This window comes from Apis florea, unplaced genomic scaffold, assembly GCF_048593485.1.
Source record: "Apis florea isolate Af1SG1 unplaced genomic scaffold, ASM4859348v1 contig_2272_pilon, whole genome shotgun sequence".
Taxonomy (NCBI): Eukaryota; Metazoa; Arthropoda; class Insecta; order Hymenoptera; family Apidae; genus Apis; species Apis florea.
This window is the reverse complement of record NW_028256549.1, coordinates 127,102-155,079: the sequence shown is the minus strand read 5'-3', so window position 1 is coordinate 155,079 and position 27,978 is coordinate 127,102. Positions and strand designations below refer to the sequence as shown.

Sequence of the window (27,978 nt, the reverse complement as noted above, 5' to 3'; positions counted from 1 at the left end):
ATAAAAACAATTCTATAAAATTTTATAAATTGAAATTTGACTTATTATTACATAGTTGTATAATATATATCATTTCCTATATGTAATGGTTTAATAGTAATCGACATAAAATAATTAATGTTTAATTAACACACAATGTAGCACAAGGATTGATATTGTATTGATGATAGTTAAAAAATTAAATAATGTTTAACGTAAGTATTTACATTTATATTGTCCTTAAATAACATGTAATAATAATCTGAATTTATTATAGACAATAATTAGAACAGAAATTATTTATAAAATTATTTGAAACATTTATTTAAATATTAAATAAAATAAATAATTATTTCATCAATAATTAATATTTCAAATAAGAATAATTATTATTTAAATATAATAAAAATTTATATAATTATTTAATTCAATAAAATAATTTTTTTTCGATTTTGATATTCTAAGAATAATAAAACAATTTAAATTATATTCTAAGAATAAAATAATTTGATTTATATTATTATTTTTTAATATTCAAATTCAATTTTTATGAAGTAAAATTTATTAAAAATATATCATATATTATGCAATATTATATTCATAATAATAATTTTATTTAAGTTATCCGCCATATATATAATTTTTACTTTTTCTGTACAAGATGTCGTTCTTATCTGAAAGAGAATATCCGGTTATAATATAGAGAATAGAAGTTTCAATCTGTTTTGTATGACGTGGCTCGCAAAACAGTTTAGCTTTAAAAACTCCGTGCCTAGCAATGGGGATGTATTTTCAATAAATAGTATTGTGCTCACAACGAAATGTGTTTTTGAAAGCGTATAAAGAAAGTGTTGTGATCTATCTAATTTTAAAAACTTTCTATGATTGATAATACTCTGGTAAGTTACATTTTGCTATTTTATAATATATATAAATATAACCCTATAAATGCTTTAGACACTATACAATTCTATTTTAAAAGAATAATATATTTTTAATAAAATTTTTTATGTAATCTAATTTATTATATTTTTTTTATTGAATTTCAGTTTTTAATGCTTTTATTATAAATATATGAGACAACAATTGACTCTTTTTATTATTAAAAGAAACTTACAAAACTTAATTTTAAAAAAATTTTATAATCATTTATTATTTTTATAGTTACCGTCAATAATTCAATGTTGGAAAATATTATTAATATTCAATCTTTTTTTATTTTTTATTTGATTATTATAAATTTTATAAAATTAAAAGTAAAAAACAAATCTATAACAACAGTATATAATTGAAATGCATTATTTGATTTAAAAATAAGATTAGAATATAATTAGATATATAAAAAACAAGATTTTGTGATAAATGTTATACAAATGTTATATAAATATTAATAAAATATTTAAAAATTATGTTTCAAAACTGATAGTAAAGTAGAGAGACTAGTAAAGAGATGATTGTTCTCACGACTTGTTTATAAATTATTTGCTTATTAATATTTTTAATCGTATAGAATATTTTAAAATTAATATTAAATTTATATTATCCACTTTAATAAAGACTTACAAAATAAATTGTTTTATATTATAGTGAATAATTTTTTTTTTTTAAAAATCTACAAGCATTCCAAAGTTTATAATGAGCACTAATGAAATAAATAAATAAATAAATAAATATATATATATATATATATATATATATATATATATATATATATATATAAAATTTTAAAAACTTAATTCTATTAATAATTATTTATATCTATATTAATCTCTGAAAATGTGCTTGAAATAAACAATATTTTATGCACATTTTAATATGCATAAAAATATTTTAAATATTTTAATTAATATTCATTATTAAATAATATGATTATTATTATAATATTTTCTAAAAAATAAAAGAATTTAGATGAATATATTTTATTGTAATTTTGTTAATTCGTTCAAATAAAAATTTCTTATAAAAATATTTTTTAAAACTATTTTCGTTTCATAAATATTAAGTAATAATTAAAATAAGTTTTTGTAATAAATCAATAAATATTGATTTAACAATAATTTGATTAATTAATTAATAAGTATATAAGAATAATCATTGAAGAATCTTATCATAGTACAGTTTAACATTAGTTTAATATTTTATTGAATATATTTAATATGTATAGTAAAAAACATTTGTTATAGATGATATGATGATTTATTAAATATATGATTATATTTATATAATACTAGTTGTTTATATTTATAGATAAGAGATAAGAAAAATATAATTTAATTATACAAATAATTTATTAACTTCAAATAATGTCAATTATTAAATATATTTTTTAAATGCAAATTAGTATGAAATTATATAAGAAATATTATAATTCTCTTAAAACTATTAATTCCAACTGCATTGCAGACATTATATGTATTATCTATATCAAGTGACTAATACACTAAATCATTTTTTCTATCAATTTACAAATAGTAATTTATATTTCAATAATATGATTAACCAACATTTTATAAGTTTTAGAAATTCTATAAATTTGTATAGATATATAACATATTTGAAATATAAGAATTTCTTAAAATAAAATATAATTAAACATATAATTCTAAAAATTAAATTGTAAACAATATATATATATATATATATTGTTTACAATTTAATTTCTAGAATATATATATATATATATATATATATATATATATATATATTTTATTTATTTGTATAAGAATACATATTTATTTTTGCACAAATAATATTCATTTATTAATATTCATTAAAAAATAAGATTAATATGAATTATAGAATAATTTGATTTTAATAATATATAAAAAATTTCATTAATATATTACATTATAAAAAAGATAAATAAGATAAATTAAAAAAATTTTTTTTAAGAGCATTAGTTATTCTAAATATTAATATTGATATTAATAGGTTAAGTACATCATTTTTTCCAACTATCATATCATAATATACGCTATCGTTTAAATTGCGTTTAAAAATATCACTCAACTTACATTTGTTAAAAATAATATCGATCTCAATATTAATCTGATTATTTTTCTTGAAGAACACAAAAACTAATTAAAAGACTATTTCATATAAAATATAAAAATAATATTTGAAGGAAATTTTAATTGAAAAAAATAAAAAAGAAAGCACATTTATTTGATATTTATAACATTACTTTTTAGTACAAAATGAAGAATAAGCGAGTGAAAAAGTATACTTCTTCTATTTTATATTCTTATATTCTCCTATTTTGAATAACTGCCATATTACCGGAAGTAATCGTTGCAAACTTGCCTACATAGATATATCGTTTATTTGTAACAATATATATATCAAAAAAAAAAAATATATATATATATATATATATATGTATAATTTTAAAGAAAATGAATTTAAATGTTTTCAATTTTTATAAGAATATTTGAAAATGTTATTATTAGTTATTAGCAAATTGGAAGTTCTATATTTAAAAACTATAAAATAAAAATAAATAAAAATGATCCTTTTTTTTGGTATATATTAATAATAAAAAAAATTGCAATTTTTGAATTATAGATTTTTTTGAATTATAGATTATTATTGTAATAAATGAGCGATATGCAATCTAAAAATTATATAATTATATTATAATTATATTTAAATAAAAAATTATTTATATTAAAATTTATGTTTAGATTATTGTAGAATATTAAAATAGAAACTAATTTAAATATTCGAATCTAATTTTAATTTTTTTATTTATTGTAATAATAATCATAGAATAAATATTTCAATTAAATATATATAATAATAATTAAATATAAATTAGAAGAAAAATTATTATAAATAAAAGTTATGTTTATATAAATTCAAAAAATTATCTATTTTATATACATATATGTATATGTTTCATATACATATGTATTAACTCTTTTACTTTATTACTTTTACTATACAAATAAACAACTTATATAATTACTATTAGATTTTGAATTAGTAGATATATAATTAAGAAATTGATTTATTATATGACTTTTAAAAATATATCACATTAGTGAATATTACAGCTATAATATAACAAAGAGAAGATAATATATTCATTGAATATTTTATATATATATTTTATATATATATTATATATTATAAGACAATTAATTGAAATAAGATAAAAAATTAAGATAAAATATTAATACAATATTATATATACAAATATATATTTTTTATAATACATGTGTTAAATATATGCATAACGAAAATGGGAGGCGATGAATAAAGAAGAAATTATAATTTTGTTTTCGAAATAAAAAGAAAGAAAATAAAAAATGAATGAATACAATAAGTGCATAAATATACATAAATATAAATCTAATAATAAATTATAATATTGTTCGCAAATTTTTCACAATAAAAAAATAGAAATGCGCCTGAAGGAAAAGCACATATTGTATAGATTTAGTATATTGTAAAGATTATATATATACATATATGTATCTATGTAGTATCATATTTAATGAGTTGATAATTTTCGAATCTTACATACATAAGCATATATTCCTGTATGTAGCAATACAATAAATTTTGTATTATATATTTTCTATTATGTAATTATTATTTCATTATTCTAAATAATTATATATATATATATATGTATGTATGTATGTATGTATGATTTAAAAGCAAAATTACATATTGATTTTGAAATTTTTATATTATTTAATATTTAATAAATAATTATCAATTTTATATATATGTATGTATAAATTAGATTGAATATTCAATACCTAGATTATTTTGTTTTCAAAAAATATAATTACATATTTTGTTTTAAGAAATAATCTTTCTAAATAATCTAAAATTTTATTTAAAAGTCATATGTTTGAATTTTCAAGATCAATACTCTTTTTTGAATAAAATGATTTATTTTCATTATATTATTATACATATATTATTTTTATTATATATTATATATATATTATACATATATTATACATATAATATGAAATATAAAATGAATATAATTGTATAAATATAATCTTATTTTTCTAAAAAACAAATTTTATTATATTTATAATATTAAAATTATATAAGAATAAACATATTATTATTATTTTAAAATTTATTGAATATAAATTGATTGCAAATTCGAAAAATTCAAAAATATATGATATAATAATTAATCATTGATAATAGTTTCAATTGATTTTTGATTTAAAACGAATATTTATGCATTTTATTTTATTCAATTTTATTTATATATATGATATATATAATATTTATTTATATAATCGTATTCTGTATGGAATATATAAATATTATTTATATTATTTGCTTATTTTTCAACGAATGATATACTGTTAAATTTATTTTTGAATATACATATATTATATTATATTACAAAAATAATGAAAATATATTATTTTATTTAAAATTTTGACGATCTTGGAATAGTTAAATGTATTTTTTTAAGAAAAAAAAATTTTAAATTCAAAAAATTTAAAATTATTCTGTTTCTATAAATTTTTCAAATTTTCTTCTGTGATTTATTATTTATTATTTAAAAAATTTAACAATAAAGTTATTTTATACATGAATAGTTCAATGTCAGTAACATAAATTTTTAGGAAAAAGATAAAAATTGTTAAATGATGGAATTTTCATTTTATCGAAAAATTAAAAGATTTAACAAACAAATTCGATAAATTTTGCATAAAAATTAATATTTTTTCAATTGTAAGAGTTCAAAGAAAAAAAAATTATTTCTTAAAAATATTTAATTTCATTAACTTTAATATATATAAATTGAGATTAAAATATAAGATTTAAATATTATAAAATATTTAATCAATATTTAATAAAATATAAACAAAGAAAATACGTGAAATGTCTGCAATGTTATAATTTTTTTATATAATAAAAAATATTGACATAGAAAAATATTGTATAATTTTTAAACAATTTTTTTTTATTAATTTTTATTAATCTTCAAAAATTGTCTTAAAAAAATTATTTTTTAAATATGTATTTAAATTTTACTTAAATATAAAATTCAATTATAAATAAAAATAAGTTATGTAATTTAAGTAATTTATTCAAACCAATTACTATTTTATTTATTTATTTATATTAAAAGTCTGTTTACTGTTCATTCTGAAATGTGAAAGGGTCTTTTCATATGTACAACTATGAATCGGGTCTCGGTACGCGCATCAGCAACACCGAGCTCTCCAAATCCGGGAGAGTAGCGCCGCTCGCGGGAATAGCCTACCAGCGGAGCGGTACTCGCTCTGCCCGTTTCGTGCGCCAACGAAATATCTTCGACTAGACTGAAATCTTCTTCGGGCACCCAATATAAAAAGTAAGTTCTTGAATTTTATTTTTTCATCAACAATATATATAATTATATTTTTATCATTTATACCTTCAAATATTTTAGAAAAGATAGTTAATTTCTTTCTTGTTCTTAATCCTTTATAGTTTATATTTTACGTTCTTTCATGAATACACATATACAAATTACATATATATGTACGTATGAATATATTTACAATATTACGTATAAGTAATACGTATAATGATAAATGGACCTTATGCGCATATATATGTATATATATATATATATATATATTGCATATAGATTATATACATTAATGTATATGTATATATTTACCCATTATATATATATACTTGTATATAATTGTGCATATATGTATTGAATGCATGCGCGCGCGTGTAAAATACGCATACATATAGTGCGCATTACCCATATACGCGACGCGCGCGCGCGTACAGATCACATTCACACCACACACACCATATACATTACGTGAACTATATGTCTTGTGCACAATATATGGCGCCTATATTACTAGAAATATCTATTAATGTATTGTTTTATATATATGTATACGAGTTAAGAGAGATTAAAATTTTTTTTTGCAATATTTATATAATATTTTTATATTAAGTGTGTATATGTGTGTATATATGAGACATATGCGTATAGCAATTATCCGTGAAATGTACAAATTCCGTCTTCATTTTGTTCTCCTTCTACTTGTTATCTAACCTTATATTACGCACAGATTTGGTGAGTTGTACATTTTGATACATGTACTTATTTGAATTTGTTACTATATTCTTTTTTATTTTGAAAGAAGTTACAAAGTTCATAATGTATATGCTTATTGGTGAAACGGTAATATCGATCGAAACTATGATTTTCATTTTGGTGCTCAATGTGTATTTACGACATTTCACTCGTATAAATTACCTCACGATATAATGTGCGCATATAACTCTCCATATTTTATTTGATGATTGATGAATTTATATGAATTATTCTATGAATAATTGATTATAATAAAAGAAATTATTGTAATAATACAAACCAGAAACAATGTGTGTGTGTGTGTGTGTGTGTGCGCGCGCGTGTGTGTGTGTGCGTGCGTGTGTGTAGCACACACATATATATATTGAAAAATCTTTAGTTTATTATCAATAATTCATATATATGCCATTAATTTATTTATAATTTAAATGATATAATTATAAATTTATGATCAGGACTGTTTTATATAATTAATTAATTTCTAATTAATAATAATATTATTATTAATGATTAAGCTACAAATTATAAGTTACTAATCTTAGTAGATTTTTTGCACAACAATAAGTTTTCTAATAAAATATATGTCTTACAAATACATTTATTAAATTATACTCATATGATTATCTTACTTGATATAGAAACATAAAATTGTGAAATTGTGTAAAAGTAAAATTAACAAATATTGAAAGTAATAAATTGTGAAAAAATTAAATACTATATATGATTAGATATAATACTATACTATACTATATAAGATTAGAAGAAATAATTAAAAGTAATAATCATATTATTTGTTTAATAAATATACAAAAATATTTATAAAAATAATATATATATGCGCGCACGCGTTTGTATACATGTGTATATATATATATATATATATATATATATTATGTGCATGTATGCATGTATGCATGTATGTATGTATGTATGTATATATGTGTGTGTGTGTGGCGTGTGCGTCCATGTGTTTAAATACATATAATATAAAAAATTATACAAATTATATAAACAAATTGCAAATAATAAGATATAAGATATAAAATATGTTATAAGTATATCTAATATCAAATCTAATATCCGTACATATAAATGAATATGTTAAAATAATTTCAAATAATAAACTAATATAAATTATCTTATTTTTATATTACATTAATAGTTTTGCTTGAGAAATTAAAAATTTTTATTATAAGAAAGAAAAAATTATTGAAAAAAATAATAGTTGATATATTAATAGTTATATGTATAAGAATTATTAATTATCTTTATAGAGATGTATATTATTTATTGAATTAATTTATATTTTTCATATGTATATATGTATATTTAAATATTTAAAATTACAAAATAAATTATTTGCAAAATACTATGATTATATAATTTTTATAATGTAATCATAAATAGATAAAGAAAAAATCTAATATTTTTTAAAATTATTTTTAGTTCTAGTTAAATTTTCCTACTTTTGTTGTGTTTTCATAAAAAGTAATCTTATTTTTTAATTATCTTAATAATTTTAGATGACCATTATAGAATTATTTTTTTTATATCATTATAATTATGTGTTATTGATATTAATTATAATCAGAAATTTGAATTTAAACATATTATATATTTAAAATTGAAGTATTTTGTAAACTATATACGATTATATCATAACATTTTTATATATCTTTTATTTTATAAAATAATCTAAAGAATTGTTTTACAAGAAAAATTATGTAGTTTTATTGAAAAAAAAAATTAAGTTAAACTTTGTAAATTTATTAATAAAAAGAATATATAACAGAAAAATAATAGTAAAGAAATATGGAACATAATTTTATGTAATTGTTTTGTGATTTTTTTTCTAATTATTTTTTTTTATATTAATTTTAAAAATATAATTTTACTAAATTATGTGAAACAAATAATAAATATATTAATTTAATAACTAAAATAATTTTTCATTATTATAGATCTCCACTGGCATGGAGCTAGGAGCACATTGATAGTGATAGTCTACAAGGTGAGTAATTTTATTTTGTAATATTATATTTAATCCATCATTTAATAAATAAGTTTTAATTATAAAATAAAAATAATATATTCAGAATATTATGAATATAATAAAATATTATGAAATATTATGAATATATTGTTTAAAATTTAGTCTAGAATTTATTGTGCTTTTAACTGGGAATAATAAGAAAAAATTTTACATTTTTTAAAAATAGTATGGTTTTTTAATTAAAATAGCAATTAATTAAATTAATAAATTAATGTAAAATGAAAAATAAATTATTATTTAGTATAATAAATGTTTAAAAAAAATGTTAAATTATATTAATTTTATTAATATAAATGTTAATATTATAATTTATAATGAGCAATAATAAATTCATAAATAATGTGTCTTAGATCTTGGTTTCTATGCATTGCCTGCCAAAGAAGAACTGAGCCCAATGTTTCCACACAATTCTAGTTCACATGAGATTTCTACAGAAACAAATGCCTTCGTACAAAATTCCATGGCAAGTATTATAGTTACAGTATATTATAGTAAGTATATAGTTACAGATTATATGTTTGTTTAATTCAGTTTTGAAATATTTTAATCTTTCATATATTCTATATTCTAATCTTCTTTTTTTTCAATATTTTAATCTTCTTTTTTAATCACACATAATTTATTTTTATTAATATTTTTCTTCTAAATAAAAATTGAAAAATCAAATAGATAAATGACACGTATTTATTGTTAGTATAATGTACAAAGATTATGCTATTCTAAAATTTTTTGAAGAACAATAAGATTTTCAAATATCTTATATGAATATATAAAAAATATTTAAAAATTCAAATGTTATAATAAAAAGAAATTTTTTTTTTAAATTATTTTTTGCACAATCTAATATAATTTAGATATTTTTAAAATTATAAAGTAATTATATTACATGTGTCTTTTATATAAAAGTATAAAATATATAATTTCATTTATAAAAACTTTAAAACATATTTTTTCATTATTCAAACTTTCAAAATATTTCAAATTTAATTTAAAAAAGATTACTTTAAAATAAATTTGTTTATTAACATAATTATTCAAATATCTGTTTTTAATTAATTATTGAAGCAATTCTTTAAAATTTTTAGTCTTTCTAAAATTATTTTATAAATACAAATAAAAAATGGAAAATTCAAAAAGAAATTATTTATAATATTTATAAATATTTAAATATAGTTTTATTCTATTATTTCCTATAATTTAAAGAAATTTATAAATATAAAAATATATATAATATTAGTTAAAATAAATGTATATGAAATTAATGAAAATTGTTTAATAAAATGATTTATATTTATAACAATTTATATACAAATATAAATTAATAAATATCAAATCATTTTTTATTTTTTTTAATTTTGGAAAAAAAACTAAATAAAATTTTTCTTTAATTTACAGAAGGATTTATTAATGAAGTACATTATACATACAGATATATATCTCATAAATCTATAAAATCTTTTGATATTCTTTTCATTTTATGAATTTTTGAATTAAGATTTTTTAAGATTAGATTATTTGTATTTTAATAAGAATATTGTGTTCATATTTAATTTAATAAAATCACCTTTATTTTTATGTATTTGATTAGCACTATCTAAAGACTATTTATGTATAAATCTATATGTTAAAAACTGTATAATATATAAAAGAAAGTGAAATATGAAATGATTTCTCTTTTTTCAAATTAAAAATCGATTTATTTCCAAAAACAAATGTTAATAGAAAAAAGTATTCTAATTTTATAAAAATAAAAATCATGGTCATTTTACTCATTTAACAGTGAATAATATTAATAAATAGAATGTAGTTTCATTTCTTCACACATTATACATGTCGTATTTATATTTAAAACTATTTTTCTAAATAATTTGTTTACTTGTTAAGATATAATATTTTTTCTGAAATATTATTGCATTATTTGCAATATTTCATTTATTTTATAAAACATTGCATACATTATATGCTTACAATTTAAATTTCTCTCATCATCAATAGATTAAAACAGATATACATATAATTGTATTTTACAATGTTGATATATTTATTATTATATATTATTATTATTATTATATTATATATATATATTGTTATTATATATTATATATTATTATTATTATTATTATATTATATATATATTATTATATATTATATATTATTATTATATATATAGAATATATATAATAATAATATAGAATAATTCATAAATTTTGTATAATTGAACTTTCATGATTTCGTAAACATTCAAAGATTTATAATAATTCATTTATTGTATTTATATTTATATCAAAGAATGAATTATACATAACCTCAACAAACAACATACAACGAACATTTTGCAACACATTTCAATTTAATTCAATAAAGATTATTGATAGTTTATTAGATATATTATTATTTTGTTTCTGATATTTTTTCTATATTATTATACTTTCTTATATTATTATTCTGCTTTCCGATATTGCAAGGAATAGCAAGATTATATATACATATGTTATATATAATTTTATTTTTATATTCATTTTCATTATTTATAAAATTTCATTAATTAAGTTTATTTCAAAGTCATCTGATAATATATTATTATATTCATTATATTTTATATAATTGAAAATGAATGTATTACTTTCTAAATTATATTATAACTGTATTACTTTCGAAAAATTATATATATATTATAATATATAGTATAAATTATGTATAATTAAAAAATTATAATGAAGATATTTCTAAAAATATTTACTGAAAAAAAATATAAAGAAAATTTGTTTCATTTTCAATCTAACAATATTTCCAACAATATTCTTGAATATTTTTGTAAAATAATTAATAATATTGTTATAAAAATAAATATGTATATGTAATTAGATGAATAATAATTTATACATTTAATAAAATAATTTTCAAAGTTCATTTTCAATTTCTTTTAATATATTTCTATGGTTCTCAGAAGCTTTCTTTGTTTATCTTTCAATTAATTATATACATTTATATAAAGATAAATGATATTGTTTTAGAAAAAAAATATATGACTAAGTAAAAAGAAAGAAAAGTAATAATATAGAAATAACGAAATAATTTTGAAATTTTTGTTTAGAATACATAGAATTGTTAATTTTATTTAATTACTAAATAACATATATACATTTATTACATTTATTTACATTTTAATATAAAATTTTATTTTTATTCATAATTTTTTTAGTTCTAAAAAAAATTAAAAAATTATATTACATAAAATTAAATTTTTCAAGAAAAAATGGCATTCTAATAATAATATTTATTCTAATAATGATATTTTTTGTTTCAGGGGGATGTAGTAGTATTAGGGGAAAGCAGTCCGATAAGGGTTGGGGAGGGAAGAGAATCAGAGAATGATAGGTACTGTGATATCGAGTTCATAAAAAACATGATGGCCAAACCTAATAGCCATCTCAAAAATACCGCCGCCAATGACTTTTTAACCGTCCTGTCGAATCAAACTGGTAACTAAAATGTTCTTGTGTATATATATTTTAAATATTAAAAATAACATTTAATATATAATATAAATATTATATATATAATTTCACATGTGATGAATTTTAAGACTAAAAATTAACTGAATAGTTATTAATAATTTTTTTTATTTTTAAAAATTACATTTTCATATATGTAAAGTAACATTAAAAATAATATGCTGTTTCTAATAGAATGAGAACTATTATATAATAGATATATCATATAAAAGATATTTTGGAGGAAAAAAGGGAGATAAAAATGATAAAATCATATAAAATACAAGGAAATATAAACTTGTCTTTCATAAATCAAATTTTATTAACTTTTATTAATTTTATTAATTTTTTATTCTGAATTATTCAATTTTTGATTTAAATAATTAGTCTTAGTTAGTTTTCCAAAAAAAAAAAAAAAATTAAATGTAATTTTGAAATATTTGAAATGCATCTCTGCTTTTGGAATATTTATGCATTGTTTTATATATATATCATTTAAAGCCATTATTTTTACTTTATGAAAATGATTTTTAACTTTGTTTTGAAAATATATGTAACTTCATTCAGCTGAAAAGAAAGTAAAAAGAAAAAATATTTTGTTTATATTAAAGATTTTACTATTAAATAATATAATTAGAATGCAATTTTTATGATATCTTTTATTATGTTTTAGGCAAGTTTATCTTAACCAGTCGAAGCTCGACCTGCCAGTCAGTGGCGTCGTCAACCACAAAACACCCAACAAAAAATCATCTTCTAACTTACGATAATAATAATACTAATAATATTAATGATAATATTAATAATAATAATAATAATAATAATAATAATAATAATAATAATAGTAATAATAATCCTAAAATAAATCATCGCTCATATCGAGCGAAACATAATCATCAAGATGATCGAAAAATAATAACAGTTAATACACAAACAAGGAAAAGAAAACAACCGGGCTCGTCCGGTAATCATAAACCGGGCAGCTCCGCCAATAACTCTAAGTCTATGTCTAAGACATTAAGTGATAATAAGACTAGCTTTAGCGTACTAAACATTAGGGTACTAAGTATAAGCGTAAATCTACGATTAACAGGAGATAAGTGTGCTATCGACGAAGGGGTACCTAGCCTAGTTAGGATACCCAAGTCTGATCGCCCCTCGTCATGCCACTTTTCTCTCGACTCTCTTGACAATTACTCCTTACTAGGATCCTGCCTTCATTCGGGCAAATACAATAATATTAAGTCTAATTCTAGCCTCTTAAGTAATAATAACGATAACTACAAGTCTGTGATATTGCTCAGCTCAACCAGTAACCATTATTTCCTCCGCGTTGAAATGGACGGTGGTGCGATTGCAACTAGTTTATTTAAACAAACGAAGCTAAAGTATCAAGCTTTTACTGGTGTAATCAATGAAAGAATTTCTTCAGAAAATCTCTGTGATTTCTATCAATTTAAAGAGACATTATACAAAGCTATTGGATTTAATGCTGAGGATGTTTTCACAGAAAGTCTGATAAATCCTAAGCAATTCATTCTAACCAGTTCGACCTTTCAAACTGCCCAGTTCATTGACAGTGAGAGTCCTAATGCAATGAAGACAACGGATGCCATTGTAGTAAATTTATCTAATAGCAATCAGTCTAAAAAATCTAAAGTTGCTATTTGTTTGAAAAATGAACAAAACTCCGATCGAAACTTTGTTTCTGCTCCATCGGAAAAAATTTTCAATAGAAACTATTCAATTTCTAATCTTTTTCCGGAGGAAAAGAATATCAATTACGCAAATGATATGACTCGAAATCATTTGATTGATTGTGCAAGAAATCTCATAGCAGCGTCCATTGGAGTTTCCAAAGACATCTTACAAGTTCTCAAAACTGATCTTAAGCATATATTAACTCTTCTTTTTGGACCACTTTGCGATCTCGATGATTTCAATTTGGCATATAAAAAAAGATGGGGAATCCCTGGTAATCTTAAATTGATTGGCGGAGGTGAAAGTTCATTAAATACTGGAGGATCTACAAATTGGGGTTCTACACAAACTAGTACTACAAATAATAACAACAATAATCAATCAGGTTGGGGAGGAAATTCTGGAAATCCTTCTGGAAATAGTGGAGCACCTGGTAATTGGACTGGAAGCAGTGTAAACAGATCTGTTGCTGGGAATCCAAATTCAAATCAAAATCAAGGACCTCCAGGTGGGCAAAATGTTCCAGGTAAATGTTCATTTTTCTTTTGTATAATTTTTTAGTTAAAAATTTCTAAAATTAGTATACTTTATTAATTATCTAATATACATATAACACATATTACAAACTTTGATTTATTTTTGATTTAAATTACCAATTAAATTATAAATTATCTTTATATAATTAATAATTAATATATTTATTTTTATTTTGTTTATATAAATAAAAAAATATTTAAAAAATCAACTTTTTTTACATAGTTTTTATATAATTATTATTATATATATATGTAATCATTTAAATTTAATTGAAAATTCCAAATTTAATTTCAAAAATTCCAATTTAAAATTATAAATTCATATATCAAAAAAATATGGAAAATGTTTTTTTTTTTCTTTTTTTGTATTATATTGAACAGACAAAAATAATTTTATAACAAATAATTATTTTTCAGGTAATGTGAATAAAGTAAGCAATCCAAATCAGCAGTCAAATCAACAATCAGGTCCTCCAACTTCTCAATCAAGTGGAACAAATCAAGGTGGTCAAAATAGTAATCAATGGTCGCAAGGAAAGTCTAATAATCCTGGAGGACCAAGTCAAAATTCTTCTGTTCAAAATAATAATACTTCAGCCCAACAACAACAACAACAACAGCAACAGTCAAATTCCAGTAATAATAATAATCAGTCAAATAATCAGGCTCAGGGATCTGTTAATAGTAGTAATACACCTGCAAATAATAATCCTTCAACAAAACAACAATTAGAACAGTTAAATACAGTGAGAGAAGCTCTTTTTAGTCAAGATGGTTGGGGTTGTGTGAGTATCTTCTTTATCACATAACTAATTACTGAATATATATACATGAATTTATATTTTTTTTTTTGAACTTATATTTTGAAATGTATATATCACTTAATTATGCTTATAAAAAATATTTTTTTTTATTATTGTAATTTTTATATATATATATATATATATATATATATATATATATATATATATATATATATAAATAACTATATAATATATTATATAGTTATATTATATTATAATATATAATATAAATATAAATTTTGAATCTTTTTTATATTATTATTTTATTTTTGTGTATTATATTATACTAACATTGAATTTTACTTTCTCTGTTGTAGCAGAATGTGAATCAAGATACAAACTGGGATGTCCCAACTTCTCCAGAACCTAGTATGTCAAAAGATGCAGTTCCAATGTGGAAAACACCAGTAAATAATGGTACAGATCTATGGGAAGCTAATCTTAGAAATGGTGGTCAACCTCCACCTCAACAACAAGCTAAAACACCATGGGGTCATACACCAGCAACAAACATTGGTGGAACTTGGGGTGAAGATGACGAAGCAGCTGATTCATCAAATATGTGGACTGGTGCTCCAACATCTTCTCAACCAAATTCTGCAGCTGGACAATGGACAACTGGTACCAGTAATCAAAGTGGCATGTGGGGAGGTAATGATAAAATTTTATTTTTTCGTTACTTCTTGCTTTGACGATCAACACTTACAAAATAAAATAAATAATTAAAAAACAAATTCTAGATTATTTAGATAACTTATTATTACTTAGATAAATTATATATTATAAAATGGTATTTTTAATAAAAAGTATTTTTAAATTTTGTTAAGTTAAAAAAGAAATGTGAATTTTTTTTGAAATATATCAATATTTTATTCGAAAATAAAATTTTATAGATTATATGCATTAATTTTAATAAATTCTATAATATAATAAAGATTAATAAATGTTTAGTGGTTTTGCGTTTAATTTTATCAGTATAAATAATAAAAATAAGTCTGATAATATATTTAATATTTTTTTAAATTAAAACTTTTTACATTATTAAAATAAAATGTGAATAAAATATGAATGTTTTTTTACAGGATCTAATTGGGGTGATCCAAGAATTGATCATCGAGATCCTCGCGAACTTCGTTCTGTTGATCCTAGGGAGATGCGAGATCCCCGTGACCATAGAATGTCTTTGGATCCTCGAGAACACATACGTGTAATGGACCCAATGGCTCGAGATCCTAGAATGACGGATATACGTGGGGATCCTCGTGGAATTTCTGGGAGGTTAAATGGTGCTAATGCGGATGCTATGTGGGGTCAACCACCAGGTCCTCCACATCATCAAATGGGACATCAACATCCTTCTGGACCTCCAACGAAGATGTTGAATCCTTCCAATATAAATCAATGGGCTGCGCCACCGCCAAAGGATATTATGCCAGGTAAACCAACAGGTTGGGAAGAACCTTCTCCACCAACACAAAGAAGAAATGTTCCAAATTATGACGATGGCACAAGTTTATGGGGAAACCCTGCAGCCAATCAAAGGACTATACCTGGCAGTAAAGTTTCTCATTGGAAAGATATTCCAACACCAAATTTAGGACGAGGAGGTTTGTTTAATTTCTTTTTATTTATTTCTTTCTTTTTAAATATTCTCTTTTAAATTTATTTTCAAATTGTTTTTATTTGTATTTACATTTTATTAAAATAAAAATATTTTATAAAAAATATAATATGTTAATATTTTATTTTTTTATAATCTTATTACAATTATTAATAATTATAAATATTTTATTAATTGAAATTTATATAATCTAAATGAAAATTTAATATTAAATTAAAATTATTCGTTTTTAATATTATAGGAATGCAATGTCCTCCGGGTATGCCACAAAACAGAATGCCAGGTCAACCTGGAATGAAACCAGATGTTAGTGGACCAATGTGGGGACATCCTGGTGCTCCTGGCGGACGAAATGGTAGTTGGGCTGAAGGACCACATGATGCAGGTTCATGGGATGATCCAAAAACACCAAGTACCTGGAATGAAGCTCAATTAAATCCTGGCACTTGGGGTGGACCTAGTGCGCACAAACCTAAACCAATGGGACCCACTGGAAGCTGGGGTGATAGTGATATGGATCCTACTCCTAGTTGGGGTCATCCTGCAAAACCCACTCTTACAAAAGAAGTTATATGGAATAGCAGAGAATTTCGATATCTTTGCGACTTGGGATTTAAAGTATGTAAAAATTATTTAAAGTTATCAAATAGAATCTAATAATTCACGAGATTGAATTAAATAACATAAATTTATCATAATTATGAATATAATATGCTTAATGTCATTTTTTTTAATTGATATATGGTTTAATAATATACAAAAATTTAATATAAAAAAAACAATAAACAATTTTGACAATAAATATACAATAAAAAGTAGTATTTTTTTATATTTAGTGATTGTGTTTTTATTTATAGAAAGAGGATGTTGAATTAGCATTAAGAAATCGAGAAATGAATAGAGAAGAAGCTTTGGAACTTTTAAGTCAAGTGCGGCCTTTAGACCAATGGAGAAGACATGACGCACACTCTACTTATGATCCAACAAATCAAGCTACAACTGCGCCAGCATATCCTAGATTTAATCACGTCGCACAGCAAATGTCTTTTCCTCCGGTAAAGATTATTATCGATTTTGTTCTTAAATTATTTTTTAATTTTTTATATTTATATATAACATGCATATGCACACATAATATAATGATATGATAATATTAAATAATTTGTTTTATTTATGTTCAAATTGTGAAACATTTTTAATTTTTACAATTGTTATTATATTATGCATTATATGTTAGATACTTAAATATATTTCATATTTCATTTTACTAATAATATTTATTTAATTCTTTAATTTCAAACAGTAAAAACTTTATTATTGATAAGTGATATAGATGTGATTAAATCTATAAATAAATGTAAATGTAAAATTCATTGAATTGGATCTGAACTAATATATTAAGATTATTTTAATATTAATATTATTTATTATAATAATCAAGAAGCTTATATCAACAATTCAATTTAAGTATCATATATATGATTTTATTACATGCTTGATTTCTGTAATCCTCATTGATAATTTTGAAACATTGAATATTTGTTAAAAATTTAATTGTCAATAATTATAAGTATATTCAATGATTTTCAATTGATATTTCCATTCATTTTATTTTGTTTTGATATGCAATAAATTCAAAGGCAAATAATCGCGAGTAAAAAATTTCTTAGGTTCATATAAAAGATAAAACTTTTATGAATAAAAAATGTATATAATAATGTTTGTTTCATTTTTAAAATTGGAATATTTATAAAATATCCAGATATCTAATTTTGAATTAACAAATTATATTATTAATATTTTATTTTTTTGAAATAGTTTCATCTTATTAGAAAATATTTCATTTTTTTAGTTGTATAAAATATTAATTTTGATTATAAAATATTAATATAGATATAAAATATTATATAAAATATTAATATATAAAATATTAATTTAGATTAATATATATAAATATATAATATAGTTAAAATATGTAAAAAATCATTGTCATATATATAAAGAATGATTTTTAATTTAATTATTAATTATAGGGTGCTGGAGTGCCAAGTGGAAACACAACTGGTAGTGTAGGAGGATCAGTTGCTAGTGCAAGTTTATTGAAATTACAACAACAGCAACAACAAACTGCTGTTCCATTACAACAACAACAACCTAGTAGTAATGCACCTCAACCACCTTTTAATCAGGTAATTATTAATAATAATAAAATTATTAATTAAATAAATTTTTTTTTAATTTGGAATATGTAGTATTTAATAAATATAGTATTCATTTTAAAATATTAAAAATTAGTTCATATATTTTTTCATATTCTCTAAAACAATGTTTTGAAAATTGTTTGAAAATATATAAATTGTATAATTTATTTTGTTTTAATATATATATAAATTATATAATTTTAATACATACATAAATCAATAAATAAGTTATTCCTTCTCTAAAAAAAAATATAAACAAATAAAAAATATTGAATGATATATACAATAATATATAATAAATATAATATATTTTTTATATAACATAAAGAAATATTTTATATTTTATATTATTAATAGAAACTTCAAGTATCATATTTATCAAAATTATCTGCAAGCATTTTTCATATAGAAATTAATTTATATATTGTATCTTGCATTCGATTTTTTAACATTCTAATCATAGTGTTAAAATGATTTTCATTTATATCTTTATTCATTTAAGAAAATCGCATGATAATATATATGGACTATAAAGGTATAATGAATATAATCTTCTAAACTTCAGAAATCTTATACAGCATATATTTCACATTAAAAAGCATTTATTTATTCCATGTTTAACATAGCATAATGTATAATTTATAATATACTTAAATGATATTACATATTAATAACAATATTCACCTAATAATCACCTAATAATGAATAATTCATGATGCACTTGAATATTACATATTAACAAAAATATATGTAATCATCTAATTATATATTTCTTTCAAAAAAGAAAGTTAATAGAGAAAAATATTGAATTTATTGATTAATTTATATAATAATTGTATAATATATTTTAAAAAATACTATATAAAAGTAGTTTTTAAAGAAAGAATTTAATGTTCTTAATATGTACAAAATATTTTCTTTGATTGCAGGCTTCCAGAGCTCCACAAAATCAACCAAGTACACAACAATTACGTATGTTAGTACAACAGATTCAGTTAGCCGTCCAGGAAGGTTACTTAAACCATCAAATTTTAAACCAACCACTTGCACCTCAAACTCTAATACTTTTGAATCAACTATTACAACAAATCAAAGTTCTTCAACAGCTTCATCAACAACATTCTGTACAAAGTACAATGAAGGGTAATGGGCAATCTGTTCTTCAGATCAGTGTACAAATTACAAAAACAAAACAACAAATAGCAAATCTTCAAAATCAAATTGCTGTGCAACAAGCTACTTACATGAAGCAACAACAACAGCAACAACAGCAACAGCAACAGCAACAACAACATCCTGTGCCCCCATCTCAAAGCTCAGAATATTATAAGAGTTCGGTACATGATCCTATGTCGGCATTGCAAAATAGTTTTACGGATTTGACGATGAATAAGGAACCTCCTGTTGTAAGTATATTTTTTATTATTTTTTTGTAACATGCGTTTTTTTCATTGTGACAGATTATTTTATCTTTTCTTGCCTATAATTTTTTGAGTTATACAAATTTAATTAAAAGAACTTAATCATAAAATTACATAGTTAAAATATCTTTATTTCATTTTTTTTTTATTATATTACTTGTCAATTTTATTATTACTGTTAACAACAACAACAACAATATTGCAGAGAAAAACTATTTCAATTAAATTTTTTATGAAATTATTTTTTTAAATAGTGGATAGTATTTCTTAATAATATACTGTAATTGTTTAAAATATAAGAATAATAACATTTTTCAAGTTTATTTTAAAAATAATTAAAAAAATCTAATGTGATCAAAAATCAAAATTAATATTTTTATTATTATATTTACAGAGTCAGCAACAATCAAGATTGAACCAGTGGAAGTTACCTTCTTTGGACAAGGATGGAGAGTTAGTTTCGAACGAGTTCTCGAGAGCACCAGGAACAACCAGTAAGCCAGCAGCTACACCGGCTGGTTTAACACGATCACACAGTAGTCCTAACATGAATCCTTTGTTGGGTCAAGGAGATGGTACATGGTCCACCAGACTTGGAGAGAGTGGATGGCCAGATCCAGGTAATACGGATTCTACTGATGGAAAGGATTGGCAGTCAACTGGTGCAGCTACTGGTGCTGCTGCTTTTACCGATCTTGTTCCAGAATTTGAGCCTGGCAAGCCATGGAAGGTAATCCATTTCCAATATCGTACTTCATACGTGAAGAATAATTTTTTAGCACAAATATTTTATGATATTATTAATTTAAAATATTTGAAATAATTATATTAAAACTTAAAAAGTATAATATTTTATTAGCATATTTATTACAAAAATATATATTGATAATGAAATAAAAGATATTTGTAGTTTATAATATATAATAATTATATGCAATATAAATTACTGTTTTCAAAATATAAATTTTCGAATTATTTTAATACGTACAATGAGTTGAATCAATTATCACTTGGAAAATTCATAAATTATATTGAAATTTATTTTTATTATTATATTATATTATATTATATTATATTATATTATATTATATTATATTATATTATATTATATTATATTATATTATATTACATTATATTATATTATATTATATATATTAAATTTATATTAATTTAATATATATAATATATTTATTATAATATATTAATTTTTATTATATATATTAAATCATATAATATTTATTAAAAAAAAAACAAATAAATTGAAATTAAAAAAATGAAATGAAAAATTAATTATATTGAATTAATTATAATTGAATTTTAATTTAATTTTTGAATATTGCAGATTATATATTTATACATATAATATTTAATAAATGCATTATTTAATTATAAATAATAATTTATATTTTGCATAAATTACAGTCGAATAAAAACATTCTTAAAAATAATGAGTATTTATTCGGGTCCACCTATATTTAATTTTATTTTAGGGTACCCAGATGAAGAGTATCGAGGATGATCCAAGCATTACTCCGGGTTCTATCGTTCGTTCACCGCTTTCTTTAGCAACGATCAAAGATCCAGATGCCATTTTCTCTTCAAGTAATAAGACTTCACCACCGCCACAACAACCTACAAATCCTGATACATCAATACCAAGTTTGAGTAATTCTACATGGACGTTTAATCCACCTGCTACTACTCCAAACGCATTTACTAGGTAATTTTTTTTTTATTATTGCTAATTTTTCAACTACAATTCATATGGTAATTGTAACTACAAGCTGAAATTTAGTGAATAAAATAATTTTATTTTCAATTTTATATTAATAATACAATAAATATTGTTCATCAAGATAAGAATTAAATTTTACTTCTTCGTCGAATTAATACTTAGTCATAAAAAAACAGAAATCAAAATTTCCTACTTCATGTTTTTATCTCATTAATGTTAAAAAATATAAGATTTAATGAATAGGAGAAAAAAATATGAAAAATATTAAAATTACATTAATAATTTGTCTACTTATTTTTACTCTTTTTCTGTTTATTTGTAATGTGCGTGACGTATATTTGTTATTATTATGAATCATTGAATAATTATTGAATAATAATTATTATGAATAATTTATAGTATAGTATTTTTTTAATATTATTATTCACAACTCATGAATATCTGATGATAAATATTACATTAATTTTATTTTAATAATTTTTAATTTTTAATTTATATTCTATGTTCATGTTTTTATATAAGCATTTTGTTATAAAAAAAATTTAACATTGAAATATTTTCATTGCTCATAGAATTAATTAAAAATTAAGAGTTAATTCTATATAATAATAATTTTAATTCTATATTCTAAATTTACTTTATTCTCAATATTAATGTAAATAATTTTTATTTCATCTTAATTATAAATAACAAGTATAGTATAATATTTATATAAATTTATTTTAATATGTTTATATTTAATTATTTATTTATTTAATATATAATTTTTAGCTCGAAAAATACTTGGGGTGAATCTGCACCACCGCCGACTGCAGTTACTTCAGAGCTTTGGGGAGCACCAATGAGTAAGGTTCGTGGTCCCCCACCAGGCTTAAGCAGTAAAGCCACAGGAAATGCGAGCAATGGCTGGGCAGGTTTTGGTACCGTCAGCAGATCCAGTTCATGGGGCTTTCAATCGAGCACAAATGCTGCCTGGGTTTCTACTTGGTTACTACTTAAGAATCTGACGCCTCAAATCGATGGTTCTACTTTGAAAACCCTCTGCATGCAACATGGTCCTGTTCAAGATTTCCGATTATACCTTAATCATGGAATTGCTTTAACCAAATATTCATCAAGAGATGAGGCTATTAAGGTTTAGTATCTTTTATATATTTTTTCTATTGCATTAATTCATCTTTAATAATTTTATATCATTTTTTATTTTAATATTTTGAAATATTAATGAAATATAATATTTGAAATATTGATGAATAAAGTTTAACATTGATCAATATTATTATATCACTATATATTAACAAAATATTTAAATTATTTTTAAATAACTTTTAAAAATTTTTTTATGTTTATTCCTTTTATATATTTTAAAAATTATTATAAAAATTTAAGTATTTCATATAATTAATATTTTCTATTATTAAGCAATATAATAACAATAATTAATATTGTGTTATTAAAGTAAAATAAGATTTTTTATTTTTTTATTGCTAATACAATTAATGGAATTGTTTTAATAGAATTTATTTTTTAAATGTGAATATGCAAAAATCTGAATAACTTTAAAATATTATTGAAAATAATTAATTGCATTAATCATTAATTAAAACAAAGTATAATTAAATATAATTTGGATTGCAAATAGTTAAACTTGAATTAACCATTTAATAATTAATTAAGTACTTTTTCATTATACCTTTTTTATTCATTTATTTTTAAATTAAATCTTTTAATTTTAATGAATTCTTTATATTAATATTGCGTATTTCAGAAAGATTGTAGTTTTCTCAGTTTATTTTTCTTTAAAAAATCATTATTATAAAAGTAATTTGATATACTTTATCGTTGAATAAATTAAAGCAAAAACTTTATTCAAATTTATATTCTTATATGATTTTTTTATATGAATGGAATCAATTTAACACATAATCAATATCATATAATACAAGTTTACTATTTTCATTCTTACTTCTATTTTTTTTTTAAATGAATATGCACTCTTTCACTGATCTTGTAATGAAAAATTTGTTTGCATACGTTTTTATACGTTTTTCACTTCAATAATATATCATTAATCAATCTTATAAATCGTTTATATACATTTGTATGTACATTTTATTTTACGTTTTAAATTTTGAATTTTTTCTATCATTTTTACGTTATATATGTTTTCCATAAATTTTGTTTCAAAATAGAACTGCAAAAACAAATATATTTAGCAATTTAGCATATTGTTTTATAAAATAATGTTTTTTAAGTAAATATTTTTTTTAATTTTTATAAAAAAATTTTTATAAATTTATATAATTTTATAATTATATAATTATATATTTTATAATTATATATATAATTTTTATAGATAGATATATTTTAAATTTTATCAATAAAAACTAAATTAGTCAAGTTATTGGGAATAATAATTTCTAATAATTTGATGAAATATCATAATACCTTTTTTTTTTTTTACTTGTCAAATATATCGTATAAAGCAAAATAAAAAATAAAATAGTAATAAGATTTTTTGGATTAAAAAGAATTAATTATATTTTGATAACGATTAATTAATAATCGTTTCGTGTATATAAATGAAAAGTAATACAAATATTTTTTTGTTTCATTAAAAAAGTAAAATGATTAAAAAATAGAATGAATAAAAAAAATGTTCGATGATAATTTCAGGCACAAGGTGCTTTAAACAATTGCGTCCTGGGCAATACAACAATTTTCGCAGAATCTCCTGCGGATACCGAAGTACACAGCTTATTACAACAGCTTAGTCATGGAGGTCAACAACAAGCTGGAGCAACTACGGGGGCAGGCTGGGGGTTGCGACCATCAAATAAAACTGGTCCACCACCAGATACTTGGGGAGGTAGTTCCAGCCAATTATGGGGTGCTCCACCGAGTAGTAATTCCCTGTGGAGCAATGCTGGTATCGACAGCAATGATCAACAACGTGCTACGCCCAGTTCTCTGAACTCGTACTTACCCGGAGACCTTCTGGGAGGTGAGTCGATGTAGAGTGCCGCACGGAAGGGCGGTATCACTCGTGCGACGATCGAACCTTCTACTTCACGATACGTCAATTATATTCTGCATTGTCAGATGGATCGGTTCTCGCGATGAAGCTACTTAAATCAGTGCCGTATCATTTCGGCAGCAATAAGGATCTGATTCGTTTTTTTCCATTTGGGATTCGAGTATAATGGAGGCAAGGGAGGATATATCATGAATTTCAAGGCTTTTGGTGTGTGTCATGCTTTTTTTAGTAGTTTAGTCCAGAGCTGAGTATATTTAATATTAAACAGGAATGCCACTATTGTTATTACGCGTATTATATCTACGTACTACGTAGTTTAAAATTAAAATTAATATTGACGTTATGATATTTTTTCTCTTTTAGTTGTCACTTTGATAATTTGGTATTTTAATATTTTACATTAATATTAATCTTATTCGCGAAAAAGCGTATATGTGCAGAGTGCACACCATGTTTGACCGGCACGTTTTATCGTGTTCAATTATTCAATTAATATTCTATCCATTCAGCTTGTGTTCTCATAAACGTACGTTTTAATCTTTAATATTTCCTATATTAACATCATTATATTATCATACATATATTGAAAGTATTTCTGTTAAATTTTATTATGTTACATACTTCGATGTTTTAATATTTTTAATATTGTGCACAAATCTATCTTATTGTATAGTAATTAAATTTTTATGTGACATGTTAATTCACAATTCATTCTTTTAATCTTTATGATTATATAATACATATGTTCTTATATTTGATAGTTATGATAATTAATTTATTTGTATTTCGTTTTTTAAATATATTATTAGATATGAATACATATTACAAATCATTTTAATAAAAATGAAATTGTAAGATGTAAAATGTGCGCACAAATATAATTTATATTAAAACATCGTTATGTGAATAATTTCATAAAGATAGTATAAATTTTTCAGCTCCTTTTATAATTCAAGAATATAAACGTAAAAAAAATTGAAAGAATACGCGCATGCACCGCCGCCATTAGCTTTGAAAGAATGATACATTGGATGGTTCTCTAGATAATGGCGTTGCCAACACTTTCTTAAGAATGCGCGTGTAAGAAAGTAAATTATTACGATCAATGGTCTCACGAGTGTTCCACTTTTTTGCTCTGAACAGTTTCCTTTAATCGAGACTGCGATGCGTATCAAACGTAGACTGTACCAATCTAATCAAAACAAAAAAAAAAGCAGAAAGAATTAATAAGATATAAACGAAAGGAAAATAATAATAATAATAATAATAATAATAATAATAATAATAATAATAATAATAAATAAAAAATATAAAAAAAACAAAAAAAGGGAGGAGGAACGTTACCTCTTAAAGAAACTAAACGAGTATCCGCGTCGATGCTTTTTTGGGCTATATATATACCTCTTCCATTAGCAACGGTGATATAGAATCGAATTTTTAGTGAATATTTCCTTTAGATACAGCAATGAACATGAAATAGAAGATTTAATCATTGTTGTTATGAAATTTATGATAGTAATACGAATAGTGGTAATTGCTTTTATTTTATATTATTATTTCAATTAATAGATCAAGATTAAATGGACAATGTTCTAGAAATTGATATTAATAATAAAAAATTTGAATCGGTGGATTAATGTTGATTCAAATAATATCACTATATTATAAATGAATTATCGTTGAAACTTATTGGTAGATTTCTTGATCTGCTGAGAAATGTTCAAAAATTGTTATTTTTAACTAAAAATCGATTCTCTATCGTAAGAGGCCCATAAACTTTTAATGGGATGATAAATCGGGGTTCGAGTTCTTGCGACGACAAAAAAAACGATACCAAATGTTATCGCAATAACGTAAATTTTATTCTATATTAAATCTAAATGCCACCCGTCGTGCCAATGTCCAGCGTGTCTCTTTACCATTTACTAATTATAGAGTTATAACGAATATAGTAATTCGATGTCTTTTCTCTAGCTATCTTTGTCTGTTGTCTGTCTGCCTATCTGTGTGTGTCTTTATCTCTCTCTCTCTCTCTCTCTCTCTCTCTCTCTCTCTCTCTCTATCTATCTATCTATCTATCTATCTATCTGTCTGTCTGTCTGTCTGTCTGTCTGTCTGTCTGTCTGTCTGTCTCTCTCTCTCTCTCTCTCTCTCTCTCTCCCCTCCCTCCTTTTTCTCTTTCTCTCTTTCTTTCCCCTCTACAAAATGATGAATGATATCTGAGGAGAAAAATATACCACTTCCCATTGGTTAATATTAAGAATTGTTAAAGCATTCAAAAATTAAAATCCAAAGTAAAAA

The 27,978-nt window shown here is 21.5% G+C and overlaps 1 protein-coding gene across 8 annotated transcripts; it reads left to right on the top strand.

The window, feature by feature from the left end:
- The first annotated feature begins 633 nt into the window (after positions 1-633).
- Positions 634-26,788, top strand: gw (trinucleotide repeat containing adaptor protein gawky). 8 transcript variants are annotated; one of them, XM_086917706.1, is made up of 19 exons: positions 634-878; positions 6,129-6,322; positions 9,037-9,086; positions 9,479-9,591; positions 12,436-12,610; positions 13,296-14,849; positions 15,277-15,644; positions 15,980-16,313; positions 16,745-17,269; positions 17,525-17,901; positions 18,141-18,338; positions 19,317-19,472; positions 20,414-20,890; positions 21,300-21,399; positions 21,475-21,635; positions 22,396-22,625; positions 23,412-23,775; positions 25,317-25,644; positions 25,743-26,025. In XM_086917706.1, exons 4-19 carry the CDS (start codon positions 9,523-9,525, stop codon positions 25,841-25,843), a joined length of 5,517 nt encoding a protein of 1,838 aa, XP_086773832.1. In that variant the 5' UTR covers positions 634-878; positions 6,129-6,322; positions 9,037-9,086; positions 9,479-9,522; the 3' UTR covers positions 25,844-26,025. The 8 variants fall into 8 exon arrangements, with proteins under 8 accessions (XP_086773832.1, XP_086773830.1, XP_086773831.1 ...); XM_086917704.1 differs by having other exon boundaries at positions 21,300-21,635; positions 22,405-22,625; positions 25,743-26,788; XM_086917705.1 differs by having other exon boundaries at positions 13,296-14,831; positions 21,300-21,635.
- Positions 26,789-27,978: the final 1,190 nt, after the last annotated feature.